The sequence below is a fragment of the Cornus florida genome, unplaced genomic scaffold, assembly GCF_030987335.1.
Source record: "Cornus florida cultivar Cherokee Brave unplaced genomic scaffold, ASM3098733v1 CherokeeBrave_3.0.0_Hap2_Chr11, whole genome shotgun sequence".
In the NCBI taxonomy this organism is placed as follows: domain Eukaryota; kingdom Viridiplantae; phylum Streptophyta; class Magnoliopsida; order Cornales; family Cornaceae; genus Cornus; species Cornus florida.
In genome coordinates this window covers 135327175-135341951 of record NW_026775581.1, presented here as the reverse complement: position 1 = coordinate 135341951, position 14777 = coordinate 135327175, and the positions used below count along the sequence as shown (strand labels likewise).

General features: G+C 32.9%; 2 protein-coding genes across 2 annotated transcripts; one reads left to right on the top strand and one right to left on the bottom strand.

Annotated features, from left to right (window-relative positions):
• Positions 1-4067: 4067 nt before the first annotated feature.
• Positions 4068-5825, top strand: LOC132284002 (myb-related protein 306-like). The gene is made up of 3 exons (XM_059786064.1): positions 4068-4306; positions 4586-4715; positions 4893-5825. Exons 1-3 carry the CDS (start codon positions 4171-4173, stop codon positions 5653-5655), a joined length of 1029 nt encoding a protein of 342 aa, XP_059642047.1. The 5' UTR covers positions 4068-4170; the 3' UTR covers positions 5656-5825.
• A 4725-nt stretch (positions 5826-10550) lies between these two features.
• On the bottom strand, positions 10551-11928 carry LOC132284003 (zinc-finger homeodomain protein 9-like). The gene has a single exon (XM_059786065.1). The coding sequence runs from the start codon at positions 11742-11744 to the stop codon at positions 10755-10757; it is 990 nt and encodes a 329-aa protein (XP_059642048.1). The 5' UTR covers positions 11745-11928; the 3' UTR covers positions 10551-10754.
• Between the last annotated feature and the right edge of the window lie 2849 nt (positions 11929-14777).

Genomic DNA, 14777 nt, shown 5'->3' with positions numbered 1-14777 from the left:
ATTGTCTCTCTCGGCAGTTCTATTCTCTCTCTCTGTAACATTTTTTTTTTCTTTTTCTTTTCACCATTCAAAGCTTGATCCCTCTTTTATCTTTGAGAATTTGATAGAACCTTGTGAAACAAAGTTGGAGAGCTCGTCGAGGCCGTCAATTTGATAGGAGCCAAGCACCATTTGGCCAAACTTTGGGATTTCAAAATTAGGGTTTGAAATTGGGGATTTTGGGGCTTTTCTTCAATTTGAGGTAGAGGTGTTCTAATCTACAATTTCTTTGGTCCTTTGTGTGAATTTTTCCTCTTAAAATTGATCTTAAGCATGCTAATTTTTTTATTACCTAGTTTGTGGTTGTTGTAATTATATGTAATCAAAATGATAAATGTGTTCTATGTGTTATTTGAGTTTATATACATGGTTATTTTCATTACAGTGAATGAGCATGCTTAGTGTTGATATATTGTATGTCCTATGATTTTTTTTAATTACTTAAAAAAAAAATTGATGCTATAGTTAAAAAAATAAATAATAATAATAAAATAAAAATAAAATAAAAGAAATGAATATTTAGAAATTCTTATTAAATTGTGATGATGATATAAATGGAATGTGTGAAAGCCTATAATTGAATTGATAATTAGAAGCATGAAGTATTCATGCATCCATTGGGAAAGAAAATGAGAAAAATGTTTTAAAACAAATAGGAAAGTGTTTTCTAAAAGTGGTTGCGAAAACCGGACGCCTAGAAGGCGCTTAGTGGTTCGTGGTGTTAATGTGATATAGAGGGACTCTAGTGTGGTTGAGCTACCCAGGCCCAGATGACGCCATGGAGGTGCCATGTGGTAGGGGAAAGCTAGCCAACCTTCCCCTCGTGGCGCTATAGAGGTGCTATGGGTCGAATTGCATTAACGGTTTGGAAGGGCAAAAAGAAATTGTTTCGAAAAAATGGGGGGAACGATATTGACATGACATTGCATTTTATTAGCATATTTGGTGTATTTGTGATTGGATGATATTTATTTACATGCTTGTTTTGGCGTTATTGATGTGTATTCCCTATGACATGATCCTGTTTACGTTTTATCTATTTTTGCGTTGATTCACGGGGTTATAAGAAGTGTGTTTTAAACACTTCCTACTGAGCGGTTAGTTCACCCTATTATCTTAACATTTTTCAGGTTTGGGAAAAGAAGTGGCGAACGACGATCCACCACAAGTATTTTATTTTGCTATCTTTTGTATTAGAATTATAATATTTTGTAAATGTAATCTTAACTATTTTGTGAAACTTTAGTTTAGTTGGTATAATGTTATAAGTTATGGACTTTTGAATTTTAACTATATTTTATGATCTATAACTTGATGTAATTAAAGTACATTCCTTGTTTGGATGAGATGGAGGAACGAGACTTTTTATATGTATGTAATCATTTTGGGAATATGGTATAATATTTGTCCTGTGCGTTGGGACTAGATAGATTAGTCTTAAGGCCAAGTGAGACCATTACATTTTTATATATTTCAACAGATTATAAAGGAACTTTTTCTATGAAAGTCATATCGAAATTTTATATATTTTATTATTATTATTATTTTGATATCTTTTGAGTCGCTCCATGAATAACAAAAATGTTTCTCTCTTTGTGTAACCCAGCCACTCTGTCCAGCAAAAAAAAACATATCATTTAACATTATTAGCTTTAGAACATTGTATATCTGGCATCTACATGTACAATTTTTACTGTGGGGTCTTAGAAGAATAAAAAAATAATTATTTGACATAATTAGTCGTTGAACATTTGGGATAGGCGTAAATCTTTCTAGTAAATTTGTTTGGTTTTGTTTTTTTTAATCCTTGGCAACGACCTTTCTTGTTGGGCATCTGAAAAAAGTGATTATATTGATAACATAAAACTAGAAATACCCGTCACCAATCACCGCCATTGAACACCATGAAACTATTTATATTACCTATTAGCCGTTACTGAAGATATTTGCAGATTCATTGGGCTAGGCTTTTGCCGTGGGATTGGTCTATTTGGGCTTGTTTGACTTTTTTTAAAGCTGGTTGGACCAAATTCTATCATGTAATTTATTTTCTTAATACAATTTGCTTAATTTATTTTTTTCAAAAAATATTTATTACACAAAACCTAGAAATAATATAATATTATTTTTTATTTCGTATTTTTTGTTAATTGATTCCGTCTATGATGCAATCAGATGGAGACAAAATTTTAGCAATATTAAAATATTTTATTTATTTATTTATTTATTTCACGCGCCAAAGCACGAAATATTGTGACAGGCATCTAATTATTATTATTATATATATATATATATATTGTATCAAAATTATATAATAAAAAATTTCGTATCAAAATATAAAAATCATACTAATTACTTAATTTTTTATACTTTTATTTTTATTTTTGATTTCAATTGATCAAATTAATTCACCTCTAACTGTCTCGTATTAATCCCTTTAGTAAAAAAAAATAAAAATAAATAATTAACCCATCAAAAAAGAGTTGATTAAAATCATAAAACTCTTCTCTAATTTCAAAATAATCATAAAACTCCTTGTTTATATAAAAAATATCCTGAACTAACAAAACTTATTAAGTTATTCCAAATTCGTGACCGGCCAATTAAATAAGTTGTGAAATGTCAAATTTAACCTTATTATTTAATATTAAATTAAAATTTATGATTATTATTTTAAATTTACAAAAATAATTATTCCACATCATTAGAGGATCTTCAGTTGTGTATTAAAAGATCATTTTGTGTATAATATACACAATTTGTAATTTTTTTATTTTTTATTTTATCTCTAGCATTACATTAAGTTACATTGCCACCTAGCCAATGTGTAAAATTATTATATATTTTGCACAATCTTTTTACACAAAGCATATTTTATCTTTCACCCCTTTCTCTCATTCTATTAACAAATCAATTCTATGTTAAGTAGGTTTTTAAAAATTATTTGAGGTTTTGGGCATCACACGTAGTTTGGTTATTATTGACAAATATATTTTTATACAAAATAGATAAAATAATAATGGCTGGAGTTAAAAATAATTAGTCCAAATATTTTTTATAAATTTATTATGACACATCAAATTTAGACAAAAAAAAATATATATATATAGACAATCATTGGAGATGCTTTAAATGAAATGAAAAAGAGAGAGAGACGAAAAATATGATGATGTGATTATATAAAAAAGAACCACGCAAAATAGGCATAATTTTTTACAAAAATAAAAATATATATTAAAAATAAAAATAAATAAAAAATAAAAAATTGTATTTTAAGAGACTGTTGTGGGTTGAAAATTCTTAAAGCATTTACTGGATGTACGTGAAATTGACGGTGCTGATTAATATCCATTTGATAGTGATGGTCCCACAACATTACTACTGTATCATGAGGACCACATGCATGATGTGGATGAATAAGCCATATGGTATTTGATTGGCCAAGCATCTGATGTTCATCTATGAAAATAGAAGGACCCACCTCATTCAGTACTCTTTTATCTACTCTTTGCGTGCTACAGTGATAAATATATATATATATACACAGTTGGAATTCAAGTCTAAGGGTCAAAAGACTTGTGAGAGAATCTAACCAAAGACATGATTCATCATCATCATCATGATGTTGATCTCCATAAATCAGAACAGCATAGATCCAGTAGGATATGATTTCTTGAAAATCAAAACTCGAAACTTGAAAGATGCTAGTACAGTAAGTAGTAGTACTAGCATGCAGTTTATGTTATTAACAGAGTTGGCTTTATTTGATGACGTATTGGGTTTTGAGATATAAAGCTGGATTAGGGTTTTCGGAATCACATTGAATGCCACGCGGTCTGGGTGAAGCAGCAGCGGAAGAGGTATAGACACAGTTGACTTTTGGCTGATTTGAGCCCATATGAGTAAATACACTTACTGCCGCAGCTTTTGACTCTTTGGCACCCATTTGGGTCAATGATCAAATCAAAATCCTAGCCGATATATGCTCTGCAGTCTACAGTTACAACAAAACTTAGGGCATAGACCCTTGTCTCAGCTTTTTCAAAGAAGAAAGCAATTAATACTTTTATACTATAAGATAAGAAGGCTACATAGGAGAAAGGTTTGGAATTAGGAAGAAAGAACGAAGGTATGGGAAGATCACCTTGCTGTGACAAAGTTGGAGTAAAGAAAGGACCATGGACTCCTGAAGAAGATATCATGTTAGTGTCTTATATTCAACAGCATGGTAGTTCTGGCTTTTGGAAGGCTGTTCCTACTAATACAGGTTATATATATATATATATATATACACACACACACACACATTTATGTATGATTAAATGTCTTTATCTAGATTTGAATTCTTTCTTGTGGCTTGATTCGTATGTAGATATCGCTCTAGATCCTCTCTGTTGTGTTCATTAAAGAAATGCATCAAAGAGAGTTTGTACACATATATCTAGGGAGAGATTATTGTATAAATTTAGTAGCAGATTTTGGAATTTGAATGTGTAAGTGTCTACTAAAATTGTAGTATTCTTCAATGTGTGGTTGATTTTATTAGGGTTACGCAGATGCAGTAAGAGTTGTAGGCTTAGATGGACTAATTATCTGAAGCCAGGGATCAAAAGGGGTAACTTTACTGTTGAAGAGGAAATGACCATAATCCAGCTTCAATCTCTGCTGGGAAACAAGTATATAACTTCTCTCATCAATCTCTAACTCTCTCTCTCTCTCTCTCTATATATATATATATATATATAGATCTGCAGATATCATTTATGTTGTGTATAAATTAATTTTAGTTGGTTTCTAACAAGTGATCGAGTAGGAGTAATTAATTAATGCGAGTAGTGTTTGTTTTGGTGCAGATGGTCAGTCATAGCTTCTTACCTTCCTGACAGAACCGACAATGACATTAAAAATTACTGGAATTCCCATTTGAAGAGGAAGCCGAGGAAGATCCAAACAGGGCAGAATAGTCATTCCACAGATGGATGGATCTCTTCTTCTTCTTCTTCTTCACACTCAATCCCTAAAGGTAAGTGGGAGAGAAGTCTACAAACTGATATCGACATGCCCAAACAAGCCTTACACGAGTCTCTGTCTTTATCTTTAAAGAACAAGAAGCCAAGCTTTATTGTACCTGCTGATTTAAAGCCCATACCATCCCAATCATCAACAACACTCTATCCATTAAACATTGACAACATTGCTAGATTGCTAAAAGGGTGGATGAAAAAAACACCCAAACACGCTTGTAAAACACAGGCTATTTCAGTTACTACTGATCACCTTTCCTTCAATTCCACATCCATCACTAGTGCTTCAAATATGTCTAGTACTATTCTAAGTGCTACAACAAAGGGTAGTACTGGAATTGATTTATGTGAGCCCTTTGAATCTCTGTTTGGTTTTGAGTCATTGGACTCATCCAATAATAATGCTGATGTTTCTCAATCCATAACGCCGCCCGAAGATAATATATTTCAATGTGAAATGAAGCCAAATCTGTGTGAGCAAGTGCCATTTTCAATGCCTGAGAATTGGTTTCTTGATGAAGGTCGTGCTGTTCAAGGGAAAGAAGAAGAGCTGAGTGACATGGGACTAGATGAAAACGTAGATTTGTTTTAGGAGGGGTTCATTTCTTTTGGGGGCTTTATTTTGGTGTTACCCGATATTAATTATATTGGATGTTAATCTTTTGTTGTAGGCCTTTGAGATGGAATTTTTTTGTGGCCGCGTAGAAATTTAGTGCTTGAACAGTAGAATATTGGGCATTATTAAGCTAATCTATATATGCATTGAGCTAGAATGAATTTGTTTTTGATATGATTGCTCAATTTGTTTAGTACATGTAAACAATACATATATATATATATATATATATATATATATATATTTGTATGGAATGTTGAAAATGATCTCATACATCTTTTGACCATCTCTAGAGCCATTTAAATGGATGTTTAAAACCAATGTCAGTCCATGTAAATTTATTTCTGTCCTTAAATTACTTAACATGCTGTATTTAACTACTATTTACTGCATCATTTGTGTCTTTGTGTAAATTGGTGGGTCCCAATGTAGAGAATTAATTGTAAATTAAAGCATTTCATTGCGGGTCTTGATGAAGAGAATTATAGTTGACTTTCTATGGAATTAAGTTGTGCATGCCGAGGAACCTGTTTGATTTTTTTATTTCAACGCTGAATGTAGAAGGCAGTACGTGATTTCTTAAAATAAGTGTGTTTAATAAAATTTTAGAATATTGCTTAAAATGGTAAGTACTACTTAAAATAGGTCAAAATTCTAAGCGAGGAGAAGGTTGTTTATCGCATATTACAGAAGACGGTAAGTGATTAGGTTTTAAAACTATTTTTTTAATGATTACTCTACCACGCTTTCTCTTCTAGACTTCCCTTTGCAATTTCTTTAAACTTCTTTTTGTGATTTATTTCTGCATCTGGGAATAGAGTGAGTACTTCAGTTGAAAAACTCTTATATATATATCTTTGGTTGGTTGTTACTTTTTTTTTTTTTTACATTGTAGAACAAATTTTTTAAAAAATATATAATTTTACCAATTTCTCAAAATAATAATAATAATAATTCTACGTATATTATAAACACGTCTCTTTGGTTATCTATTCAAATTGATTTAACACTAATATATATATAACAAAATTATATTTCAAGATAAGAATTCTTTTTCACCTACTTTCTTTAATATTTTTAACATCCTTTTCAATACAGTATATAAATGTTATATAATCCAAACTCATATTTTAAATTTTCTATCACTTATTTATATAATATAATTCAATTATTTATATAATATAATTTTATTTCTAATTAAGAATTTTATTTTTTTATGATTATTTGACATTATTATTTATTGTTAAATTGATATATTTCATTGAGTGAATTAATGTGGTTATTTTATTAATACTTTTATATTATAAATATAAAATGGTTATGAGTATCATATATTGAGGACGAAAATGTACTTTGTATAATTTTTACACTTCAGCTTTTGTATATAATAAACAATCTTAACGAATTTAGAACTTAAAATTAAAACATTTCAGAATTTAAAATTAAAACATTATCAAACGAGTTTTCAAATTAATACATACAATATTTAAAATTTTAGCGCTTAAAATTCAGTACTTAATATTTTCAATACATAATTTTCAATTTCAGCACAACAAAAGTCAACTCCCACTCTGGTCATTGGCATCAAGCTCTCTCCGTGGGAATTATTATTATTATTATTATTATTATCAAAATATGGAAATATATATACTTGTAAAAACTATAAACACGTCACATGCGTATTCATTCAATACCATTCTGCAGACTTTCAACATAATTCCTGCTCACATATATATATATATATATATATATATATATATATGTGAGCAGGAATTATGTTGAAAGTCTGCAGAATGGTATTGAATGAATACGCATGTGACGTGTTTATAGTTTTTACAAGTAGGACTAGCTTCATACTGACCATACATACTGTAAAGGCAGAGGAAGCACCATGAGCCCCTTGTGAATACTATTACCAAGTGACTACATGAAATAAATAGTTTCATTTCCATGCAAATTTGAATATTGCTCTTTTTTATTTTATTTATTTTTTACTAGGTTTATGATAAAGGGCCTACTGATCTCCTATTTCTCTTCTTTTAGATGGTTTACTTTGTGGAGAGTTGAAAAAGATTAACATAATTTCCAAATAAATGTAAGTCACTTAATTAAGGTCCCTCTTTAGAAGGAGATTATGTTTCTTTTGGGGACATTAACTAGTATAATATATGGTAATTAAGAATTGATGAATTAAACCAATGACCATGACTATAAGAATTAAGAATTAAACTCTCTCTAAAAATGTTGTTCTAAGTTGACTTGAAAATCACTGGTAGCTATTAGTATTTGAATAATACCTTCCCAGTTTAACCTAACCGGCACATAAATAATTAAAATTAAAATACGTGTTTGAACTAAAGAAGTACACTAATGATGCCTAATTGTAACTGAATGACAGAAAAAAATAAAATTTAAATTTTGTTATGATATATGAAATCTTTTTATCAGAATGTGTGGGACCATCCTATTCTAATTGTTGATTATATCATTAATACAAAGACAAAATCATGTGCCCATGAGACAAGGCCTCATTAGTCACCTTATGTATGTATTAAGTGAAGCATGTGGATACAGTACTCTCTAATGGGGGTACACCTCCCAGTCCCAGCTACCACAAAATTCACAAATTCAATGGGGAACGTGAAATTTTGGCTATGGGGCAGCAGACAAAGTGAAACATGTAACCAAACAAACATATATATATATATATATGCGCAAAACCAATCCAATTTGGAGTCATTGGTTAGTATAAGAAATTAAAGGATAAACAAGTAATCCATCTTATGAATCCTCATACATGAGTACATATAAACAAGAAAGGTGGGTCGCATCCGAGATTATCGTATGATAGTAATCAACAGCAGTAAATTATATTCGGTTACATGGAATTGATTTTTTAAAATTAAAATTAGAAAAAATTTAGTTCAAAAACCAAATACATGTTGAATGCATGGTCTTTCGTGAATTTTTTACTACGTACTATGACAGCTATTATTTGAAAGTAGAAAAGCAAATTGGAAGGACAAAACTTGCAGTACTTTAAATTGCATTATTTCAGGTAAAAAAATACAGTTGAATTAACAATTTTATAAATAAAAATTCCCATGATCTGTCGGTTAGAATAGAATTGTTGTGTTGATACTGTGGCCGTATAATTCACAAACAGAGGCCTTAACCCCCAACTCAAAGCCCAATTATGGTCTAATACAACCACCTATTACTGTGGTTGTGTTTCAGAGTTCACAAACAGAGGGCCCAATAAAACACAACTCAAAGCCCAATAATGGTTTCATGGTAGACAACAGCAAACAAATTTTAGAAAGAGAGCAAATATAGGGATGGACACCTTTGCAATTGTTAGGTGAGTTGTCCATGCAAGAACAAATAATTCTAATATATATATATATATATATATATATATATGTGTGCGTGCGCGCGCATTTATTCATAGAACATTAGAACCTGAAAACAAAAGGACCACATTACAAACACCTGTTTTTGTCGTGTCAACAGTCGTGTGGTCCTCGTTGGCCTTTCAATTAATTAATCTAACTTTTTATTTATTTATTTATTTAATGCTTGCTTACTTTTTAAATTTATTTTTGTAACAGAAACTAAGCATTGTGTTTCTAAAATATATATGATGTGGTTTATTGATTTTTCGTGTAGTGTAAAACTTGATAACTTTAAAAGTGGGATAAATGCTAAAGGAATGTTGAATTTTTTTTTTTTTTTTTTTTTTAACAAATTTAATTTTTAAGGTTAATAAAGCCTGTGTTTCTTGTAATTGAAGTAATAAATTCAATATTTAGAAATGGTCTTTGAAGTGCCTTTTAGGGTAATAAACCCTGTTTTCAAGTGTGGTTAAAGGCAGTTTTGCCACCCAATAATGATAGTGACCTACAATATTTTCATTGATTGACGAGTCGCTATGAGAATCCAATGTAGACGTTAACTCCCCCAAACATGGTGTGCGTTGCAACTTTCCTTCGGTTTTTTTTTTTTTCTTCGTATTATAGACACAAGACCCTAGTACAACCTACCAAAGGATCGAAAAGAGATAATAATAATAATAAATAAATAAAACTTCCAATATCATCCCGCAATTACCCACCAACAACTGTATAAATATACAAAAGGAAAGAGATCAGAAAAGCCCAGAAAAAATAACTACACTTAAAGAAAATAATTCCAAATTGATGAAAAATGTAAAGCTTTTAATAGAGTAGGAGGAGAACAATTACTATATTCATCAGTATCACAAATGATACAAGTTCCAAATTTACAAAATAAGGGGTATAACAATTATAAGAAAAGAAAAGAAAAGAAATTCATACACACAAAACATGCTTTTTCTTTCGGACAATTGCACATTCTTCGTCTTTCAAGTGTAACACATGGATTTAAGTATTGTATATCAATTACTGATTAATTGCAACCACCAAACCTCAAAAAGCAAGGCAGAAACACTCAATGCATGAAAATTAGGGAGTCATTTAAAAAGATGCCATTCAAGTGGTTGGCGATGAATTAAAATTATGGTCCTATAAGAATAACCATACCACATTGTTCTTATCCACTTGTAACACAGAGAGATCGGATAAAATAAAAGAATGAATTCCAAAATGATATTTACCTGCAATTCAATGTCAGCCATTAAATATATATAAAACTTTAATCAATAAACTACATGTTCCCTCTACAAAGATAAAGCAACAGTAAAGACACGCCCACTGAGGATGATTATGCTGCTCCACTTTTTGCTGCTTTGTTTCAGACACAGAAGAGAACTGATTAAAAACCATTTAATCCAAATTGAGAAAAACGGAAATTAAGATTCATGGCTAATCAATTAAAATAAAATAAACAAATTCTTGAAATAGAAACATCTAATTAACAGAACCAATACAATAAATAAATAGAGCACTGCAACAACAAAAAAAAAAAAAAATGAAATGACACAACAAATTCTCTATTGAAAGATCTCTCCCATTGTTATGCTTAAAAAAAGAGCAACGTACTAATAGTACTACAAGTACAAGTTACTAGCTTAATTACTAAACCATCATCGAAGATTAAGAAGAAGAAGAGGAGCCACTTGTGGCAACATCTGCACTAAGACCCTCTGTGTTTTGATGATTGTCTGTCAATGTTGTTGTTGTTGTTGTTGTGGTGGTGGTGGCGTTGGACCAACAAGGTTGGTGGTGGTGGGTGGTGGTGGTGGTGTTGTCAGTACTATTTCTACTATCATTACCAATAAGAGTACCAGTATTGTTTTTATTAACATCTCTCTTACCAAGAGTGTTCTTATGGTTATGCATCCAAACCTTGAACACGCCTTTATCAATCCCAATTTCCCTGCAAAATTCACTGATTAATTCGTGGTCTGTCTTTTGCATCTTCCATCCAATTCTCTCCGCAATTTCTAACATTCTCTCTTTTTGATCCTGACTGAATTTTGTTCGGAATCTTTTCCGGATTCTTGGATTTGTGGATGTTGTAGCTGCTGATGGATTGTTTTCCGGTGGGGCCCCCAATACGCCGCCGCCGCTGAGTGCCAGGAGCATGTGGGGAGCTGAGGGGTAGTATGAGGAGGAGATGGGTGGCGGAGATTGGGAATCTGGGCTGTTTTGGCCTCCTCGAGGAGGAGGAGGCAGTGGTTGGTGGCGGTGATGGGGTTGGTATTCAATCAAGTGTTGGAAATGTGGAGGTGGTTCTTCGGGGTCGCGGCGGTGGAAGTTGCGGTGGCACCCGCAGGCGGCGCACTTTAGAGAGGTTGGGTCGGCGGGGTTGGCGGCGGTGGAGGGCATGAACTCGCCGCAGCCGTCCAGGGCGTGGCCTCCCAAACTGGCGGCGTGGTTCCTGAGACATTCTCCGTAACTGACCACCACCGCTGGTGGAGGTGGAGGAGGAGGAGGATTCAGGGGGTGATGGTGCTTCAGTACACCGTTGGTGAAGGTTAAGGGTATAGTGGTTTGGATTCGGTAAGGTGTTAGAGTTTCAGCTTCTGGGGATTTATCCGTACCGCCGGCTGTGGCGGTGGGGATAGTTGAGCCGATGTCCATGGATATGTAAAAGTAACACTTACGGATTTCTTTAATACTTGACTAGCTTTACTGTTATGCTTTTGTATAAAACAGGGATATCTCCATCCATCAATGAAAATAACGGAGGATGAAGTTTTAGAGAGAGAGAGAGAGAGAGAGAAATGGGTTTTTTTCGGTGGTTATGATGGTAGATAATGAAATCTGGGGTTTTGTGGATGTCCTTCTTAACCAACCACTTGGGTTTTTAACCCTGGTTCTAATATCTGGTTAACTAGCTGACCTTACTTGGGGCGGTGTACTGTGTGCACTGTCTGATTTAACGGAGGAAAATTATTTTGAAAATGAGGTTTAATTGTCGGAATTATTTATAATTATTAAATGTATTAAATTAAAATTTTATATTGAATGGTAATACAAATTATTTGATTCCAAAAATAGGTCTAAGTACTATTATTATTATTTATTATTATTTTTTTTTATGTATGTTCATCATGTGAGTACTGAGTAGTAAAAAAATGTTGAGTAATAAGTTGTTATTTTTGTTGAATATTTTGGGAGTTGTTTGACTCACCAAAAGTTCATCAAACTCGAAGTCACTTAGAATTTCACACATTTTGAGATTTTATTAGTATAAAATAAATAAATATGCAATTAAAATTGTAGGTAGATCTAAATCTTTCAAATTAAATAGTCAGTGCCTTAGTGATGACCAAAATAATAAGCATTTTAGTTTTGTACAAAAAATAAAAAATTGCCAGAGAATGGATTACTTTTATGGATGTACACGGTTTGGTTCGGTACGGTTCCTAATGGAATCGAAATCGATCCCAACGATTCCTTTAAAATAAAACCGAAACCGAATCGTGGGAGTATGGAATCGATCCGGAATTGAACCGTGAGAACCGGTCCAGTTCCGGTTCCTCATCTATATAACATTCCATGTACTGAATCAAGTAATCAACTGAATATCTGATACTAAAATACTATAGGAGGTACTAATGGATCTTGACTGTTAAGGTAGTTTGAATCAAGAACCAAAGCAATCATAATAACAATCACTGACTTTAAACACACAAGCTAAAGAATAAATGAAATATAAACTCCTCACAATCTCTTAATAGCTAACTATAAAGATTAGAGCATATTTAATAAAATTTAAAATACTTTGTGAACCCAGTTTAGCAGTCCCCACAAAGCTGACCAAACTGAGAAATGCCCACCAACACATTCCAGAACACCAAACTCCATAACCAAACCTCAACTCATCTCAATCAAGAGATAGAGGAAGAAGAATGGGAAGAGGCATCTGGAAATTCGATACTGAGATCCTTTTATGTAATTGATTCGAGGTCTTGCACCGCCGTGAAAAAGGCAAAAGGCCAACCATTTCTCTTTATAATTTTAGGGGTTTGCTTTGGGTTATCGGCGGAGACTTTGTTGGCTATCAAGTATCAACGCTGTCGGAACCACGAATCGAATACAGAAGATGAGAAGAAGAAGAGGCGGCGCCGCGATTTCAAAATGAGAGTGTTTGGTCTGAGAAGATGAGATGTGTTTGTGGTTTACAAATTACAATGATTCTCAAGTCAATGACCTAGACTAACATGGACTACGTGGGCACACGGTGACCACTGGATAATATTATAATAATAACTAAATTAGGTATACTTAATTATTTATAAAAACAAATATTATATATATATATATATATATATATATATATATATATATATATACGGTTTAGTTCCGGAACCGGAACCGTGGAACTGGAATCGAAACCGAACCGTAAATGGATGGTTCCTGATTTTAAGAACCTGGACCAGACCTGGACCAGATCGGAACCGGAACCGTAAGAACCAAAATTTCGATTCCGATTCTCACGGTTCCGGTCCTGATTATACGGTTCATTTGTGCACCCCTAACTGCTTTAATAGTTAATTCTAGGGAAAATTTCACCTACACCCTCTCTTGACATTTGACTATATTTCACCAACACCCATTGTATGTGACGGCCATCTACTTTATTAATGGAACTGTGTAATTTTACAATTTTACCGTCACTTATTTATTAATATTCATAAATAAATTGTATATGAAACTGAAATACTAAACTACCTTTTAATTTTCTATTACCTAATTGCTCCATATCTGTACCAAAGTGCAAGCTCTTCAAACTACTAAACAAAGACTAAAAATCCAAAATTTTCAACAATCCGAATAAGCATGACTGTGCTCTCGCTCGGTTATCCGATGAGATGGTTTGCCGACGATGAATTTGTTGATGGGGTTGAGTTGTATCCGGCGGGTGAGGCTTCTTGACTGTTTTGGTGGTGGGTTTGTTAACAGATGCCAACCATACGCTGTCATAAAAAGATTGTAGTGAGTAGACGGAACTACGGCGTACTCAGATTATTGGAGAGCTTGCCAGAAGTGTTGATGAAGAGGACGATGGCTGATTCCGACGATGAGTAATGGAACGGCGAGGAAATGGGTTTGGATTTCCCGATGAGCAAGTGCTAGATTCAGTGAGCTTCCTGTTAGATCATTTCTCAATTTTATCATAGTACTTTATTTGAGATGGAAATTTTTTTAGTTAAGGTGGAGTTTAAGCTACTGACATATTTAAACTAGTTTAAGGAACTTTGAACTAATTCAACTGGAGTGATGAGTTAGACTTTGACTACTGTCTTAATTGAACCAGTCCAAAGGCACTTTAACCAATTTGTTGGACCAAAAGGGGGAGGGGGTGAATTGGTCAAGTCCTTCTCTACTTTCTTTAAACTGAAAGTTAAATTAAAACAGTAGATAAAGCAATGCAACAGGTTTTACAAGGAAACCCTCTTAATTAGGGAAAACCTTGGGTCTTGGCCTCATCCAATGCAAGCATCCACTAGTTGTAAGTAAGCTGTTACACACTCAGCTGTCTCACTCTCTGCACACATCCTTGTATCAGAAATAGACACTAGCTTTCACACACTTCACTCACACACTAGCTCAACAAAGTGTACACATACACTCCCCCTGTCCTAGGCTACCCTGTCAGGACCAAAC